The following is a 16,619-nucleotide window of genomic DNA, read 5'->3' on the forward strand; positions in this document are numbered from 1 at the left end:
CAATTCTTAAAAATGTGTGGTAAACAGAGTTTACTAGTAAAGATTCAAAGCCAGTCTATAAAGCAAGCAAAATAATTCCTTCTGAAGTCCCCAGGAGGAAAGATCTTAGACTAAAAATTTGATGCTAACCTATTAAGTATGGGAAAATCACTTAAAGCTGCAGAAGCAGGGGTGAGAAGGGTAGAATAAAATAGGTTCAGTGCTTTAGGAGCAGTTTCCCAGGATCCAAAAAAAATAGCTTTATTTTATATGCAGGCTTGAAGAACAATGGGGAAAATATGTGAATAATTTGTAAACATCAAAAGTACATAATAAAAAGGAACACATTTTTTCAGTTAGATCAAGTTTTTATTTTCTTACACAAGGTGTTATAGAAAGTCCAATCTTTCAGAAAGACAAAAACAAAGATTATCACAACGACATACCAGTGGAAAATTTATAATCCTTATAACCTGACCTAGGCTCTAAATCCATGTAAAATTTGCCTTGCTTTTGTGTAAGGGATGGCTCCAAACAAATGGAGATTATGAAGCAATGGATACTTGTAAAAGCTAGTTCCCACTGTTGCACTGATTCCAGTCTTGGTTTTTAATATATACATATATTTTTTTTCCAGAGAGTTTAGTGAATTTCATATGCCCTATCCTCTCCTCTCCACTTAGAATGCTTTATAGAACAGCCCGTAATGTCCTGTGGCCTCAGTTTAACCCAGGATTTGTTAAAACAAACTGCGTAGAATAGCCTGTTAGCAATGAATATTTGGAGGAGTCACTGCTCCCCATCTCCACCCTGATTTCCACAACCTTGCTCTAGAACTCTTCATAAAATAACATCCTGACGTGGCCTATAGATCAGAGACTTTATATTTTCTATCTGGGTCCACCGAAGTCTGGGCTTAAAATCCAGAGGTGATTCTGGGCAAACAGAGGAGAGTACCCTGTTGTGTCCCAGACTAATTTTTCTCGCTGAATTGGGAATGTGATAAGCGCTGGCCAAACAATAAAATTCTGATATTTACTGTCATACATTTTGCTTGCCAAATAGTCTAACAAAGTTCTATAGCTTCGGCTCTTAGATCTAAGAGGATAAAATGTTAGGTACAAGAATCCATTATTTTCATCATACTAAAAACTACGTAATTATAAACTTTGAAAAACAGAGCCTGGAAAGCAGAAGCTTTAAAATCAATAGAATTGTGTCTTATAAAGATTTTGGTTTTAGTGATTCTAATAATTTCCAAGTTTCGCTTCTATAAGTATAATAATTTTCTAACCCATTTAGACATTGTATAAGAATGTACATGTACTCATATGTACTTAGAATATGATCAAAAAGTAGAGTAGGAATATCTTTAGAAAAATTAAGAAAATTCCACTGAAACTCTTAAGGATAACTCTTAGATTGTAAACTAATCAAATATCTCTGAAATAGAAGTTTATTAAATTTAAATTAAGTGGAAGTTATACATCAAATATTGTTTTCTGAAATCAAAATCTGGTGTACAGTATATAATACAGAATATTGGATGTTAATTCCTTTTTTCAAACAACTACAAGAAAAATATTAGGAATGATGAATTATGCTGGTTGGTTTGACTTGGATCCAAGAAAAGTATCTATTATATCTCCCTGAAAAAAAAAAAGTCACAAAATTACAATGCAATAAAATGCAAATTAAAAGGTAAAGTAGTCTTTAAAATGCCATTTAAAATTTATAAGTTAGTGATACACATATCCAATAAGATTGTAAAAGGGAAACAAGCAAAGGTAAGTTTAAACAGTAATGGTTATTTCCTAGTATAAACCTACTCTTTCCATGAAAGACTCTTTTTTTTTGAGACAGAGTCTTGCTCTGTCGCCAGGCTGGAGTGCAGTGGCGCAATCTCGGCTCACTGTAACCTCCGCCTCCTGGGTTCAAGCAATTCTCCTGCCTCAGCCTCCCGAGTGGGTGGGACTACAGGCACGTGCCACCACGCCTGGCTAATTTTTTTTGTATTTTTAGTAGAGATACGGTTTCACCGTGTTAGCCAGGATGGTCTCGATCTCCTGACCTCATGATTCGCCCTCCTTGGCCTCCCAAAGTGCTGGGATTACACGCGTGAGCCACTGCGCCTGGCCGAAAGACTCTTTTAATGAATTCTGATAAATAATTTTATAAAGATTCAGTAAGAAGAAAATTTTGGCATCTCCTATTTAACCTTAATGCTTAAGCCTAAACTTTCTCATTTATACTGTTCTTCCTTTTCCCTCATGTCCCAGGGGCAGCCTTTATCATAAATTTGGTGCACATCTTTCATATAGAATGAAATCATAAGGCTTCCAAAACTTTGATTCACTCTTGGTTAAAATTAATGAAAAAATTATAGGTCATAATGTTACTTGACAAGATATCTTGGTAGGAAATAATGTTTTTGACATTACTTTGGAACTTCAAATTATTATTATGACTATAATTCTCTATAAGCTAAGAAAGAAAAGGTATTGTCATTAACATTTGGCTGTAAGTAACAAAAAAAACTAATTAATGGTTTTTTGTTGTTGTTTAATCTCCCCAAAAGTATAACCCTAAGCCTTTCAAATATAGTGACCAAAAACATGAAAAACATATTTGTATCCAAAAATTATATTTATTTACTAACAATATGGAATTGATTTGTTAAGCAAATTATTCTTACGGGCCTTGAAATCTCACACACACACACACACACACACACACACACACACACACACACACAGCTTTGCCAAAAATGTTCAGATTCTCTCAGCTTAGCTTTCTGCTTGTAGAGCATACTGTTCAAATTAAAAGATTGCGTAACCAATTCAAATCCAAACACAAAAATTAAGTATTTTTCTTCTATATTCCAGTCTATACTTTATACTTTTACCAACTATAAATGTGTCTACTAAGAATATGTTTTTATTTTTGTGTTTAAATAATACTTACATATATTATAACATATTGTACTTACCTTATGGAAATTTGCTTTTACCACTCAATGCTGTTTTTTAAATGTATTTAAAATTTGTCATATTAACACTTTAAGATATAGGTAATTTAAATCTCTGTATTGTAATTACACATGTGTAAATGTCATATTTTATCTATCCAGTCTTCCACTGATAATCATTTGGGTTGTTTTCAATTTGTCAGTATACAAACAAGGCTACTATAAACATTGTTTTCTCATTAGCATGTTTTTCACACCATTACCCATGAGTTGAACAAAGCCCTAAAGATGTATAGAATCTGGGCTAGGCCTGGTGGCTCATGCCTGTAATCCTAGCACTTGAGGAGGCTTAGGCGGGCAAATCACTTGAGTCCAGGAGTTCGAGATGAGTCTGGATAACACGGCAAAACCCCATCTCTACAAAATATACAAAAATTAGTTGGGCATTATGGTATGCACCTGTAGTCCCAGCTACTTGGGAGGCTGAGGTGGGACAATTGCTTGATTCCAAGAGTTTGAGGCTGCAATGAGCCAAGATCAGGCCACTGTACTCCAGCCTAGGCAACAGAGTGAGATCTTTTCTAAAAGAAAAAAGAAAAAAAAAAAACGGATAGAATCTAATCTAATCAGATGGCATTTAAACATCTACAAAAGTTGTAATCCTACTGCATAGGAAAACTGTAATAATTTAGAATTTAATGATACAGTAAATCAATGAACTGAAGTCAATCAAGTGATCCAGCAACATGGGCAGGGTTGCAGACTTCCGTGAGATGATGGAGGACTTAGGTAATGTGTAACTAGACTTTAGGAGACATGGGCTGGGAGACAAATGCATTGGAGCATTGACAAATCAACAGTAAAACAGGGCTCAGGCTGGCAGCTAAGGTAGTTAGATAAATCCCCTTAAATGTTCACAGTGTCAGGCCTCATTCCTTGGCTAAAATCTTAAGTCAAGATGCATCTTGGCTAGTTGGGAAAATAATCTTCAAAACTACTTATAATGTTAATCTTTTTTACCCTGAGAAGAATAAACACTGTGTACAAAAATGATGCAGCAAATCAAACAGATAACTTTAGTATTTTCTGCATTAAGGAATGTATATATTTTTAATATTTTAAATATTCATTATGTATATGAGAAGTTGCCATATTGGAATGTCTAACAGAAACATTTGCTTCTTATATAAATGTATAATTTGGGTAATTGATTTACACTTACAATCATGGATTGAAATCTTACTAATTTGTAAACGGCATTGGAATATTTAAGAAAATATAGTATCCATCACATTTAAAATTTTTAATTTATGAAATTAATAAGAATTCCTTAAGTATCTGAGACTTGTTTGTCCATAAGAAAATTGAAGTACTTAAAAGTCCAATATATTAAATTTATAAATGAGATTTAAAATATTTAAGAAAATTTAATTAAGTTGCAAAAACTCATTTGGCATGTATTAAAATCTGCTAGACTTAAAAAGAGAATAACAAAATATATAATCTAAATGTAAGAACTTAAGACGAACTGTTTGTTTTTTGTAAATCTTATATCATTTGAATATGAATTTTTAAAATCAAAGTAGACTGAGTAATCTTTTGTACAAATAAAGGCTACCGTAGGGAACATTAGAAATAAGAAATAAATTGGCCAGGTGCAGTGGCTCACACCTGTAATCCCAGCACTTTGAGAGGCTGAGGTGGGCGGATCACCTGAGGTCAGGAGTTCGAGACCAGCCATGGCAAAACCCTGTCTCTACTAAAAAGTACAAAAATTAGCCGGGCGTGGTGGTGGGCGCCTGTAATCACAGCTACTGAGGAGGCTGAGGCAATAGAATTGCTTGAACCTGGGAGGCAGAGGTTGCAGCGAGCCAAGATCATGCCACTGCATTCCAGCCTGGGCGACAAGAGCGAGACTCCGTCTCAAAAAAAGAAATAAGAAATAAATTTTTAAAAACACCTCACATTGATATTTCCTTATACATGTCTCCCATTGTGCATGTGTAAGATGTGATTCTCTATGGCTTGTATGGTATTTGAATTTTCCATTTTATTTCATTGCTTTCTGAAGAGGCTATTTTAATTTCTATTACCAGTATATAAATTATTAAATTACTCTTATACTGGCCCCTTTGCCACTTTTCTCTCAAGCAACTTCCTTACCAGTCAAAAAAGTCAACTTACCAGTTCCTTAAGATGACACAAACCTTTCCAATTCCTTATCTTTGCTCGAGCTTTTCCCTCAGTCAGGAATAACAATTCCAATTTTTCCCTATCTGCAAGGAAAAATCCTAAACCTCCAAGCATAGTTGAAATTTAATCTCCTTTGTGAAAACCTTCCCAAAAGCATTCTCTTATTTTCCTTTTCCTCTTCCCATTCACCTTCCAAAAGTCAATTATTCTCCTGCTCTGTGATTCTATAGTAGTTCATTATTTCTGTTCTTTATGACTTGATTATAGTTTCTTGAATATCTATTGTCCCTTTCTTAGAAACCATGTCTTTTGCTTGTGTGTTTGTTCATTCAGTCATTCAGTATTCACCGAATGCCCATTATGTGCTAGTACTGAGCTAGACATTTACATATATGTTTCCAAGGGGCTCAAACTAGTAAGAAAAATAAGTATACAAAATACTGCAACTTATTATTGATAGATTATTGTCACACTTGTTAGGTTTTATGTATATAAAAATACACACACAAATACATGTATATATACATTCGATCAAAAGAAAAGAATCAACATGCCAATATTCACAGATTTCTCTTCCACCACTATCTCCAACACACAATAACAAAAATTTTAAAACAACTCAAACAACTCAATTCCCGCTCCCAACCACCGCAAATTCAGAGTTTGTGGGCAAGTTCTTAGAGCTCTTGTGAGATGGACTAGGAGAATCACAGAGATTTTTTTTTTTTTTAAAAAAGATGAATTTAGGCTTTGAGGCTACATTTAGAATTGGAGGCTTATGGACAAAAGAAGAAAAAAAGATTACTATAAACTATGTATTTGGAGTCACTTAAACATTTTAAGACATTTGAATAAGAATGGAATTTTATTTTAATTTCTTTTGGTCATTGAGTTGTGTATCTTAGGCAAGTTTCAATGTGGAGATAAATATCCCAGTACCTGTTAAAATATCTGATACTCAATAAATGTGTGAGAAATGAAAACATGTTTAATATCATGAAAAAGCCATTAGGATTACATTCCTCAGAGTAGACTAAAATTATTATGTAAGAAAACCAATGCATTTTGCGAAAAAAATACAGATGATATGGAAAACAGGTAAGTAAAAAGAAAAACTAAAATTTATCCATGACTCCACCACTAATAACTAATAGTTGTAATACAAAGCATGTTAATTTTTTCTCTAGTTTTTCAATGCATATTTATTCAACAAGCATTTGTTGAATAACTACTATAAGCCAGACACTATACTAGTCCATGGCAATACAACCCAAAAAAAGAGATAAAAATCACTGTTTTCATAGAGTTAACATTCTAGATGTGGGACACAGGCAATTAACAAAATACATAAATAAATTTTGTTATAATGCACACATACATTTATATATAAATAAATATAAAATGCATAAGTAAGTTTATATATATTCAAAGATGGTAAATGTTATTTAAAAAATAAGTCGTGAAAGAGTATTGAATAGGGAATGTGAAAGATAGTAGAGGTTGCAATTTTAAATAAGATGATCAGGAAAGACTTCACTGAGAAAGTGACACTTGAGCAAAGATTTGAAGTAAGTAAAGAAATAAGCCCTGTGAATTTTAGGCTGGGGAAATGACAAGCATTTTATTTATTTTATTTATTTACTTATTTAACATTTGTAGTCCGTATGGTTGGGACAGAACTCTACCTCCTACATGTGACCCAGATCTAATCAACCATCTGATTTCCCTGGCCACATTTCCTTCTTGTTGGATATTTATGTTGTTCTGTTTTCCCTTTCCTTTTCTTTTCTTATCATCTCATGAATAATGCTACAGTTAATTTATTTTATTACATTTATAAACATTTCTATAGGCTAGTCTCAGAAGTGGAATTGCTAGTTAAAAGGAATCAATATTCTCTAAACATTTCTTTTTCGAGTCAGAAGTTTGCTCTGTTGCCCAGGCTGGAGTGCAGTGGCGCCATCTCAGCTCACTGCAACCTCCGTCTCCCACGTTCAAATGATTCTCGTGCCTCAGCCTCCTGAGTACCTGGGACTACAGGCACCTACTACTACACCCAGCTAATTTTTGTATTTTTAGTAGAGACAGAGTTTCAACACATTGGCCAGGCTGGTCTTGAACTCCTGACCTCAAGTGATGCACCTGCCTTGGTCTCCAAAAGTGCTGGGATTACAAGCATAAGCAACCATGCCCAGCCTTCTCTAAACATTTCTAACAGTCTTGATTCAGATTGTCAAATTACTTCCAAAAAGTTATACCGATTTGTATTCCAACCACCAGTATGAGAGGACTCATCAAATGTTTGCCAGTACAGAGTAGTCTTATTAAAAAATTATTTTTAAATAAACCTTGTAAATCTGATATGTGAGAATGCTATTTGAATTTAATAACATTTTATCTTTTAAATTATTAGTGAGGTTGGATTTTAAAACATAGCTACTAGTCATTTTTTGGGAATGACCTGTTCCCGACCATTGCCCATTTTTTTATTGAAGTCTTGGTGTTTTTTCATATTGATTTGTGCATATTTTTAATATTTTAACATATTAATCATATTTGTGCTAATATTTACCAGATTACTGTTTATAATAACAATTTAAACATAAGAAAGAGAAAAAATGGAAATTTTAAATTGAAAATTGAAAACTTTTTTTAAATAATAGGCATCTATTGACACTGAGTTGTCTGTCAAAGTTCGACACAAAACTTGGGTATTCAAAGAATGTGGAATAAGAGAATACGATAATGCTAACCCAACAGAAATAAATACCCATTTCAGGAACACTGGAAAATATCTGAAAATACAATTATTTTATGTAACAATCTTTTAATATATGACGTAAATTTCTCTGAATATCTTTAAGAATTATTAAGTCCCGATTACATACCAAGCACAATTTTAGTTTCTCCCACATAATATTTACAATTGTTTTGCTCACCAACATTATTATTCTCATTATCTTTTACAGATAAAGAAGATGAGGCCGAAAAAAAAAAATAACCCTGGTAGGTCGTATCTGGAAGTTAGCAACCCTTGGAATTTATGTTCTTTTATTATATTACACTTAAGATACTGAGAAATGTAAATCCTTTGCATGCTACAAAAGTATAACTGAATAGACTAATAAAATGACACAAACTTTTTTACTCTTGCGTCTTACCCGGCCAGATTCCAAAACAATAGGCATATTTCTCAGTTCATACACAGAAACCTGTCCATCACTGTCTCCTACCAGAAGGCAATCTGTTTGTTTGGCAAAGAGAATGGTTGTGAACTTGATTCCAGGGTTAGCAGTATTCACAATCAGAGGGTCCAAACTGTAATGAAATATTTTATTTGTAAATTCAATTGTTATATTAATATGGTCTTTTAAATAGACAAAGAAAAATTTGACATTTTTTAAATTTAATGTAACAAAAACCATAAGCCTATTTAAGTGTTTCCAAACTCAAAATAACTGCTCCTCACTCCTTACTCAATCAAAACCTTCATTTCTTCAATGAGCTAATTTCAACCAGGTAAATTAAAGTACTTCACAATTAAGATGTGAACTCATAAATTTAAACTTCTGTGATGGTTAACTTTGTGTGTCCACTTAGCTAGGCTATGGTACCCAGTTGTTTGATCAAACATCAGTCTATTGTAAAGGTATTTTTTTTTCAAATACAATTAACATTTAATTCACTAGAATTTGAATAAAGCTGATTACCCTCCATAATGTGGGTAGGCTTCATCCAATTAGTTGAAGGCCTTAAAAGAAAAGAATGATATCCACCAAAGTGGAATAAAATTCTACCTGCAGAATGCCTTTCTACTCAAGACTGCAACATGACTCCTGCTGGAAATTCCAGCCCGCCAGGCTGCACTGCAGATTTCATACTTGATAGGACCCACTCCTTAAAATAAATGTCTCTCTCTCTCAAGAGATAGATATAAAGATAGAGATATATAGAGACAGAGACAACAATAGATCTAAGTAGATACATACATCTTATTGGTTCTGTTTCTCTGGAGACCTCTAACACAACTTCTTAAATAATAACTGTCTTTTAACAGAATAATGTTTTTATCCAAATGAACCTCTGGAACGTACAAGTACATTTTGAACAAGAAGTTTTCCCATCTTCGTCATCTAAAGCAATCTACCTAGTGTCCTCAAAAGAAGACAAGTAGCAAGTTTGTATACTTCTTTTAAAAATGTGCTGTCCTGGGAATTACAGCTTTTCCAGAAAAATTAAAATCAGACGTGGGATTGTTTAAGAAGCCACTTTATACATTAGTCACCTCATACTTGTAATCCTTGATTTTTGGTTCATACTGTTTTATAAAACAAACCAGGGCAAAATTTTAAAGTTACTGAATTATTAATTCCCAGCAAAAAATTTTCTCATGAAGAATAAATCCATTGAATTTGACATCGTTTCTTTCAAACAAGAATTTATTTTCTTGCTGCTTTTGCTAAAAACTAGCATAAAGATATATTATAATTTCCAACTGAAAATGTAGAACCATTAACCTTTTTATTTCAACACTGTATTAAGCTTTCATATTAGGAAGAATAAATTAATTTAGACAATCCTCTAATAATTTTGGTGTAATATCTTAAATCAAATATTTTAATTAAGTTCATACCCCTTTGAATATTTTTGAAACAAGGTAAAAGTATAAGTAAATGTTGCAAAAATAATTACTTTGTCCCTTTTTTCTATTGTAGAAAACTTTTAGTTAAAAATGTAAAAATGCCTCTGTATGTTTCTCTAAACCAGGCAATGAATAAGAACTCAAGATAGCTATTATATCCTATATCGTCCTAGAAAAGTTTGAGGAGATGAGTAAGGTAAACTACTTTCTTTATTCTCTTTTTTTTTTTTGAGACAGAGTCTCACTATGTTGCCCAGGTTGGAGTACACTGACACAATCTTGCCTCACTGCAACCTCTGCCTCTTGGGTTCAAATGATTCTCCTGTTTCTTTCTCCTGAGTAGCTGGGACTACAGGTGCATGCCACCACACCTGGCTAGTTTTTGTATTTTGGTAGAGATGGGGTTTCGCCATGTTGGCCAGGCTGGTCTTGAACTCTTGACCTCAAGTGATCCACCGCCTCAGCCTCCCAAAGTACTGGGATTACAGGTGTGAGCCACTGTGCCCAGCCAAGGTAAACTACTTTCATTCAAATATTTTTAAAACCACATACGGTATAAATAATTGACATTAATATAGCATCCTGGCGTTATCTTTATTCAAAAAGGACTCTCATAAACTATTACTTCTTTTAAAGTAACTGCAGTACCCTCTAACTGGTGTCAAAACTATCAGGTATCATTTAGTTTGAACTGCTTCTACTATAAATACACCCAAGAAAAATAGTAACACTTACGTGTTGATATGAAGGTCCCAAATCTCCACCCTGTTCTCATTTGCAGCTGCAAATATATAGGATGATTTTGGAGACCAGGCAACATCATAAACAACAGAAGTAGTTGGATAAAAACTCAAAAATGGCTTGACATTCTCCTGTTGCCATATAATAACACCCCAATCTGCAGAACAGCTTAAAAATACATCATGACAAAATGGATTCCATGTCACTTTATACACTGGACCCTAGAAATAAAAAAAAATACATAGGTAAATAATATTTAACATCTTTTATTTTAAACTTGACCAGCAAATTAAAAATGCTAAGATTTCTAGATTTTCACACTGTTCATTATTGTGTGGGCATTATTTTAGCTGAGAATAAGATCATAGATTGAATCTTCCCTAAATTATTACATTTAGAAACATAAAAATATAGTTGCTACAATATTCACTAAATTTAACACATATTATGCATACTTTGAAAAAATAAAGAGTATTAAGAAAAAAAAGAAATGAGGGCGAAAATGAAGAAAATGTGGCTGAAACAATCATGACAAGATATACAGCCAGGTGCAGTGGTGTTTGCCTGTAGTCCCAGCTACTTTAGAGGCTAAAGTGGGAAGATCAAGTGGAAGATAAAGTGAAGTTCAAGGTCAGCCTGGGTAACAGTGAGACCCATCTTTTAAAAAAAAAAATTATAAAAATAAGCTATAGAGACTAGGTATGGGTGAAAGACAATTTTACTTTAGGATCAGCATGTTATCATAAGCAAAGTCTTTTAGAAACAAAACTTCCAAACTTTCAAGAAGAAATCAAGGCTATCTAGAAGTCAAATAAAATGCCCCGTACATTATTGGTGGTTTCCATAGAAGAAAACACTTAATTCAAGATGGTATTTTTAACTCTGAAGTTGTAAATGTATTGCATATTACATATTCTGTGTATAATGGTACTATTTTTTCAGAAATACAAAATAAATGTTCCAACCTACTATAATTAAACTAACCTTATGTCCTCTGTAGGTATCTAGGTATTGTTCATTATATGAACAAGAACACTTGTGAATATGACCTTCTTCAGTGCCAGCCAAATAGATATTTGTGTCCTACAACACAAAACATCGAAATGCATTGGCTTGTGATACATTAGTAAGTGTGATGAATAGAAGATTAGATATTTCTGGATCTATTAAAATCAATTCAAGAACCCAAAATAAAAACACTATCTTGAATATACCAATCTTGTCTTTCTTTTGTCATGAATTTGTAATAATCAAACTACCTGAGAGACTACTGTGCAAAAGAAAATATAAATTGGTCCTTTGCTGGAATCGGGGTAGCATTTAATATCCTGTATGGAAATTACATAGAAAAACACTGGCTTAAAATAAATAAGAAACTTTCTAACATTTAGAGCTACCTGACAATGGAACTAGCAGTCCAGGGAAATACTAAGTGCTCTTTCATTACAACTAGTCAAAGAAAAGACAGATATACACTTTTAAACTACACGATATTGAAAAAAGAAAAAAAAACTATATGATAAAGTATAATTTCTCCCAAATTCGTATTACCAATACATATTCCCAGACAGTCCTATCTAGAAGTTATCTGACTCACATTCTCTTCAACAGTTGGTTACATCAGAAATCTTAAATGTTGCCATTCTATTAGATGTAAAATTACATCACCTGTTTTTAATTCCTATTTATGTGAGTATCAGTAAGGTTGAGCACTTTATGTTCATTGGCCACTTGTGGTTCCTCTTCTTTTGTGTCCCGATAACTTTAGTAATAATACATCTTGTTATTTTTCATTTGTATGAGTTCTTTATATACTCTAGAATCTATTGCTTTGTCTATAACATGTTATAAATATCTTCTCCCAGTGTATGACTTACCTTTTTATTTTCTTTTTACTGTCTTTGATGAACATAAGTTCTCATTTTCTGTTATATTTAGCATTTTTTGTGCTTTAAGAAATCTTTCCCTACCTTAAGGTCCTAGAGATATTTTCCTACATTTTCTTCTGAAAGGTTTTTGTGTATGATAGGATAGAAATCGAATTCCTTTTTTAATATGGATACTTATTATTCTAACACCATTTATAAGTGGTCATTTTTCGCTAGCGATCTTCAAGGTCACTGTTAAAAGTTGGGTTTCCCAGCAAATAAACTCTGAGATTTCATGCCAGAGTGTTAGGGAGTGCTCTCAGGAACAACCTCTATGTGTAAAACAGGAATGGGCAGATATTTCAGTTGAGCCGTGATGCAGTTGCAATCAAGGGCTCAGTCCAAAGTTTAAGAAGCTCTGGAGAGAAGATGGCCCTTCAGAGTCCTGTCTCAAGATAAGGAAGCCAGATATTTTACATATGCCCCCTTCAAGCAAGATGTTAGACTCAAACCTAACCATATTAATAATCAAACTAAAGGTAAGTGATCCTAGCAGCATAATTAAAAGGCAGTGATTTTAAGATTGTATAAAAAGGTGAGACCCAATTATATGCTACCTACAAAAAAATTTAAGTATAAAGAGATAAATAGGTTAAAAGAAAAAGCATAAAAAATGATAAACCAGGCTAACACCAGTTAAAAGTAAGCTGAAGTGGCTATACTAATATCATACTAAGTAGATTTCAGAGTAAAAAAAATCACAAGTTATAAATAGGGCCATTTCATAGTGATAAAGGAGTTTATTGATCAATAGGACATAATAATGTTAAATATATGTATGTACCTAATAAGAAAGCATCCAGATACACAAAGCAAAACTGATAGAATTACAAGGAAAAATAGACAAATCTACAATTATGGTTGGAGACTTTAATACCTCTTTCTCAATAGTTGAAAGAAGTAGGAAGAAAATCAGCAAAGAGAAGTAATCTTGAACAACATCATCAGCCAATTTAACCTGAATGACATTTATAGAATATTCTAACCAAGAAAAGCATAATACATATTTTTCTCAAGTACACATGGAATATTTACCAATATAGACCACATACTGGGCTTTATAACAAATCTTAATAAATTCACAGAGTTCAGTTTATAAAAAGTATTTTCTCTAATTATGATGGGATTGAATTATAAATTGGTAACAGAAAGACCTTTGGAAAATCCCCAAATATTTGGAAACTAAATAACATGCTTCTAAATAACCCACCCATCAAAGAAGAAATCAAGGGTGAAATTGGTAATTTGAACAGAATGAAAATGAAAATGTAACATATCAGAATTTTTGGGATGCTGCTAAAGCAGTACTTAGGGAAAAATTATAGCACAAATAACTACATTAGAAAAGAAAAATGTCATAAATCAATGACCTCTGCTTTCATTCTAAAAAATTAGAAAAACAAGAGCAAATTAAAACCAATGTAAAGAAAAGAAATAATAAGGATCAAAGTGGAAATTGATGATAAAGAAAACAAAAAAAATAGTGAAAACCAATTAAGTCCAAAGCCATTTCTCTGAGTTCAATAAAATTGATAAACATAAGTCAGACTAATCAGGAAAAGAGAGAAGACACAAATTACTAATATTAGGAATCACAGGGTGGTGTCATGGCTTATGCCTACAACCCCAGCACTTTGGGAGGCCAGGGCAGGAGGATCACTTGAGCCCAGGAGTTTGACACCAGCCTGGGCACCATAGCAAGACTACATCACTACAAAAACAAAAATAAAAATAAATTAGGCCAGGTGCAGTGGCTCAAGCCTGTAATCCCAGCATTTTGGGAGGCCAAGGCAGAAGGATCACTTGAGGTCAGGAGTTTGAGACCAGCCTGGCCAATATGGTGAAACCCTGTCCCTGCTAAAAAAAAATACAAAAAATTAGCTGGGTGTGGTGGTGCACACCCATAATCCCAACTAACCCGGAGACTGAGGTGGGAGAATCGCTTGAACCCAGGAGGCGGAGGTTGCAGTAAGCCAAGATCACTCCATTGCACTCCAACCTGGACTATAGGGGGAGACCCTGTCTCAAAAAAAAAAAAAATAATAAAATAAATAAAATAATAAATTAGCCAGGCATGGTGGTGTGTGGCTGTAATCCCAGCTGTTTAGGAGGCTGATGTGGGAGGATAGCTTGAGCCCAGGAGTTCAGAGTTACAGTGAGCTATAATCATACCACTGCACTCCAGCCTAGATGACAGAGGGAGACTCTGTCACACACACACACACACAAATAGAGGTGAGATTACTATATATTCCACAGTTATTAAAGGATGCTAAGGGAATATTATGTCAATAGATTCCACAACTTTGATAAAATAGACAAATTCCTTAAAAGACACAAATTAGCAAAGCTCACTCAAGAAGCAATAGATAACCATAATAACCCTACATATATTAAAATTTGAATTTGTAGTTAAAAATTAAAAATCTCCCCACAAAGAAAACTCCAGGCCCAGATGGCTAATTCTATTAAGTATATAATGAAGAAATCATACTAATTTTATGAAAATTCTTTCTAAAAGGAATTCTATGCAGCCATGATTACCCTGATAGCAAAGTCAAAGATGTCACAAGAAAACTATAGATCAATCTCTCTTCTAACCAAAGATTCAAAAATTCTAAATAAAATTTCAATATATCAAATGTATTCGTATATTAAAAGGGTAGTAAACAACAATCAAATAAAGTTTATTCCAGGGATAAACATTCAAAAAATCAATCTAATTCACCATATTAACAAACTTGAAAAGAAAAACTATATGATCATCTTTATACATACGGAAAAGCGTTTAACAAAATCCAACGTCCATTCCGAATAAGAACCACCCAACAAAGTAGGAATGTAATGGAACTTCCTCAATCTGATTAATTGTGTCTACAAAAAGCCTTCATCTGACACCATACCTAATAGTAAAAGACTAAATGCTTTTCCTCTAAGATCAGGAACAATATAGGAATGCATGCTTTCATCGTCTTTACTCATCACTGTACTGGAGGTTGTAACCAGTGCAATCATACAAGAAAGAGAAATAAAGGCAACCAGGTTAGAAAGAAAGAAATAAAACTGTTTTTACTTACAGACCATATGATCATCTTGTATTCCTTATGCCAAGGACACTTCAGGACACTAGACTAGGTTGTCTCAACCAAGCATTATTGACATTTTGGGCCAGATAATTCTCTGCTGGGGACTGATGTGCACTGGGAGGGTGGTGGCTGCCTGTACATTGAAGGATATTTAGCAACATTTCTGGCATCTTCCCAGAGATACCAGTAGCACTTCCCCACCCTCACCTCAATTCCTGACAGCTGCAACAGCCACAAATATCTCCAATCATTGCCAAATGTTCCCTAATGGGAAAATTCTCCCCTCCCTGCCCACATCGAGAACTAGAGTCAAAGTTAAGGTGAATTAAAGGAATTCAAGAATGAAGGAAGTTAGAAGATGGCTGTAGTAGTAAAAGTAAAAAATAAGAAAGGTCTGAACTACATTAGCAATAGCAGGCTTGGGCTGGAAGGGATGGGACAATCAAATTTAAGTATCATTTGGATGACAGGGTAGAATAGAGGAGCTCAAGTTTTGGTTTGCATAATGAGGTAGATGATGGTGTCACCAAAGAGATGATCATATTACATGTAACAGAAAACATGGAATACATGTTCTGAAAAAGCCTATCATAGTGGTTGAACATTCTGATTCCAAAGTATCTCCAGACTGATAGAGAGTACAAGGATGGTTACCGGGTAGGGGGGTGGTGGGGATGGTTAATGGGTACAAAGAAATAGAATGAATGAATAACATCTAGTATTTTATAGCACAACAGAGTGACCATAGTCAATAATAATTTAATTGTACACTTTAAAAGAATTAAAGAGTATAATTGGACTGTTTGTAACACAAAGGATAAATGCTCAAAGGGATGGATACCCCATAATCTATGATGGGATTATTACTCATTGCACGCCTGTATCAAAATATCACATGTACCCCATAAATATATATAACTTCTATGTGCTCATAAAAATTAAAAATAAAAAAAAGTATCTCCAGATAAAATAAAAAGGAGGACTTCATTAACTGTGCTCTGATTTGATTCTTGGTAAACATGAAATTAAGTAGTCTTTCTAATCCCCAAATCCTGAGAGTCACCACGTGAATTGAAATGTAG

At 33.6% G+C, this 16,619-nt stretch overlaps 1 protein-coding gene across 1 annotated transcript in view; it reads right to left on the reverse strand.

Annotated features, from left to right (window-relative positions):
• Positions 1-326: 326 nt before the first annotated feature.
• WDR78 (WD repeat domain 78) overlaps positions 327-16,619 on the reverse strand; it is a 108,701-nt gene continuing 92,408 nt past the window's right edge. The window contains 4 exon segments of the mRNA XM_030812982.1: positions 327-1,628; positions 8,302-8,458; positions 10,518-10,744; positions 11,508-11,606. Coding sequence (XP_030668842.1) covers positions 1,578-1,628; positions 8,302-8,458; positions 10,518-10,744; positions 11,508-11,606 — 534 coding nt within the window. The 3' untranslated portion in view covers positions 327-1,577.

Source organism: Nomascus leucogenys, chromosome 5 (genome assembly GCF_006542625.1).
Source record: "Nomascus leucogenys isolate Asia chromosome 5, Asia_NLE_v1, whole genome shotgun sequence".
Taxonomy (NCBI): domain Eukaryota; kingdom Metazoa; phylum Chordata; class Mammalia; order Primates; family Hylobatidae; genus Nomascus; species Nomascus leucogenys.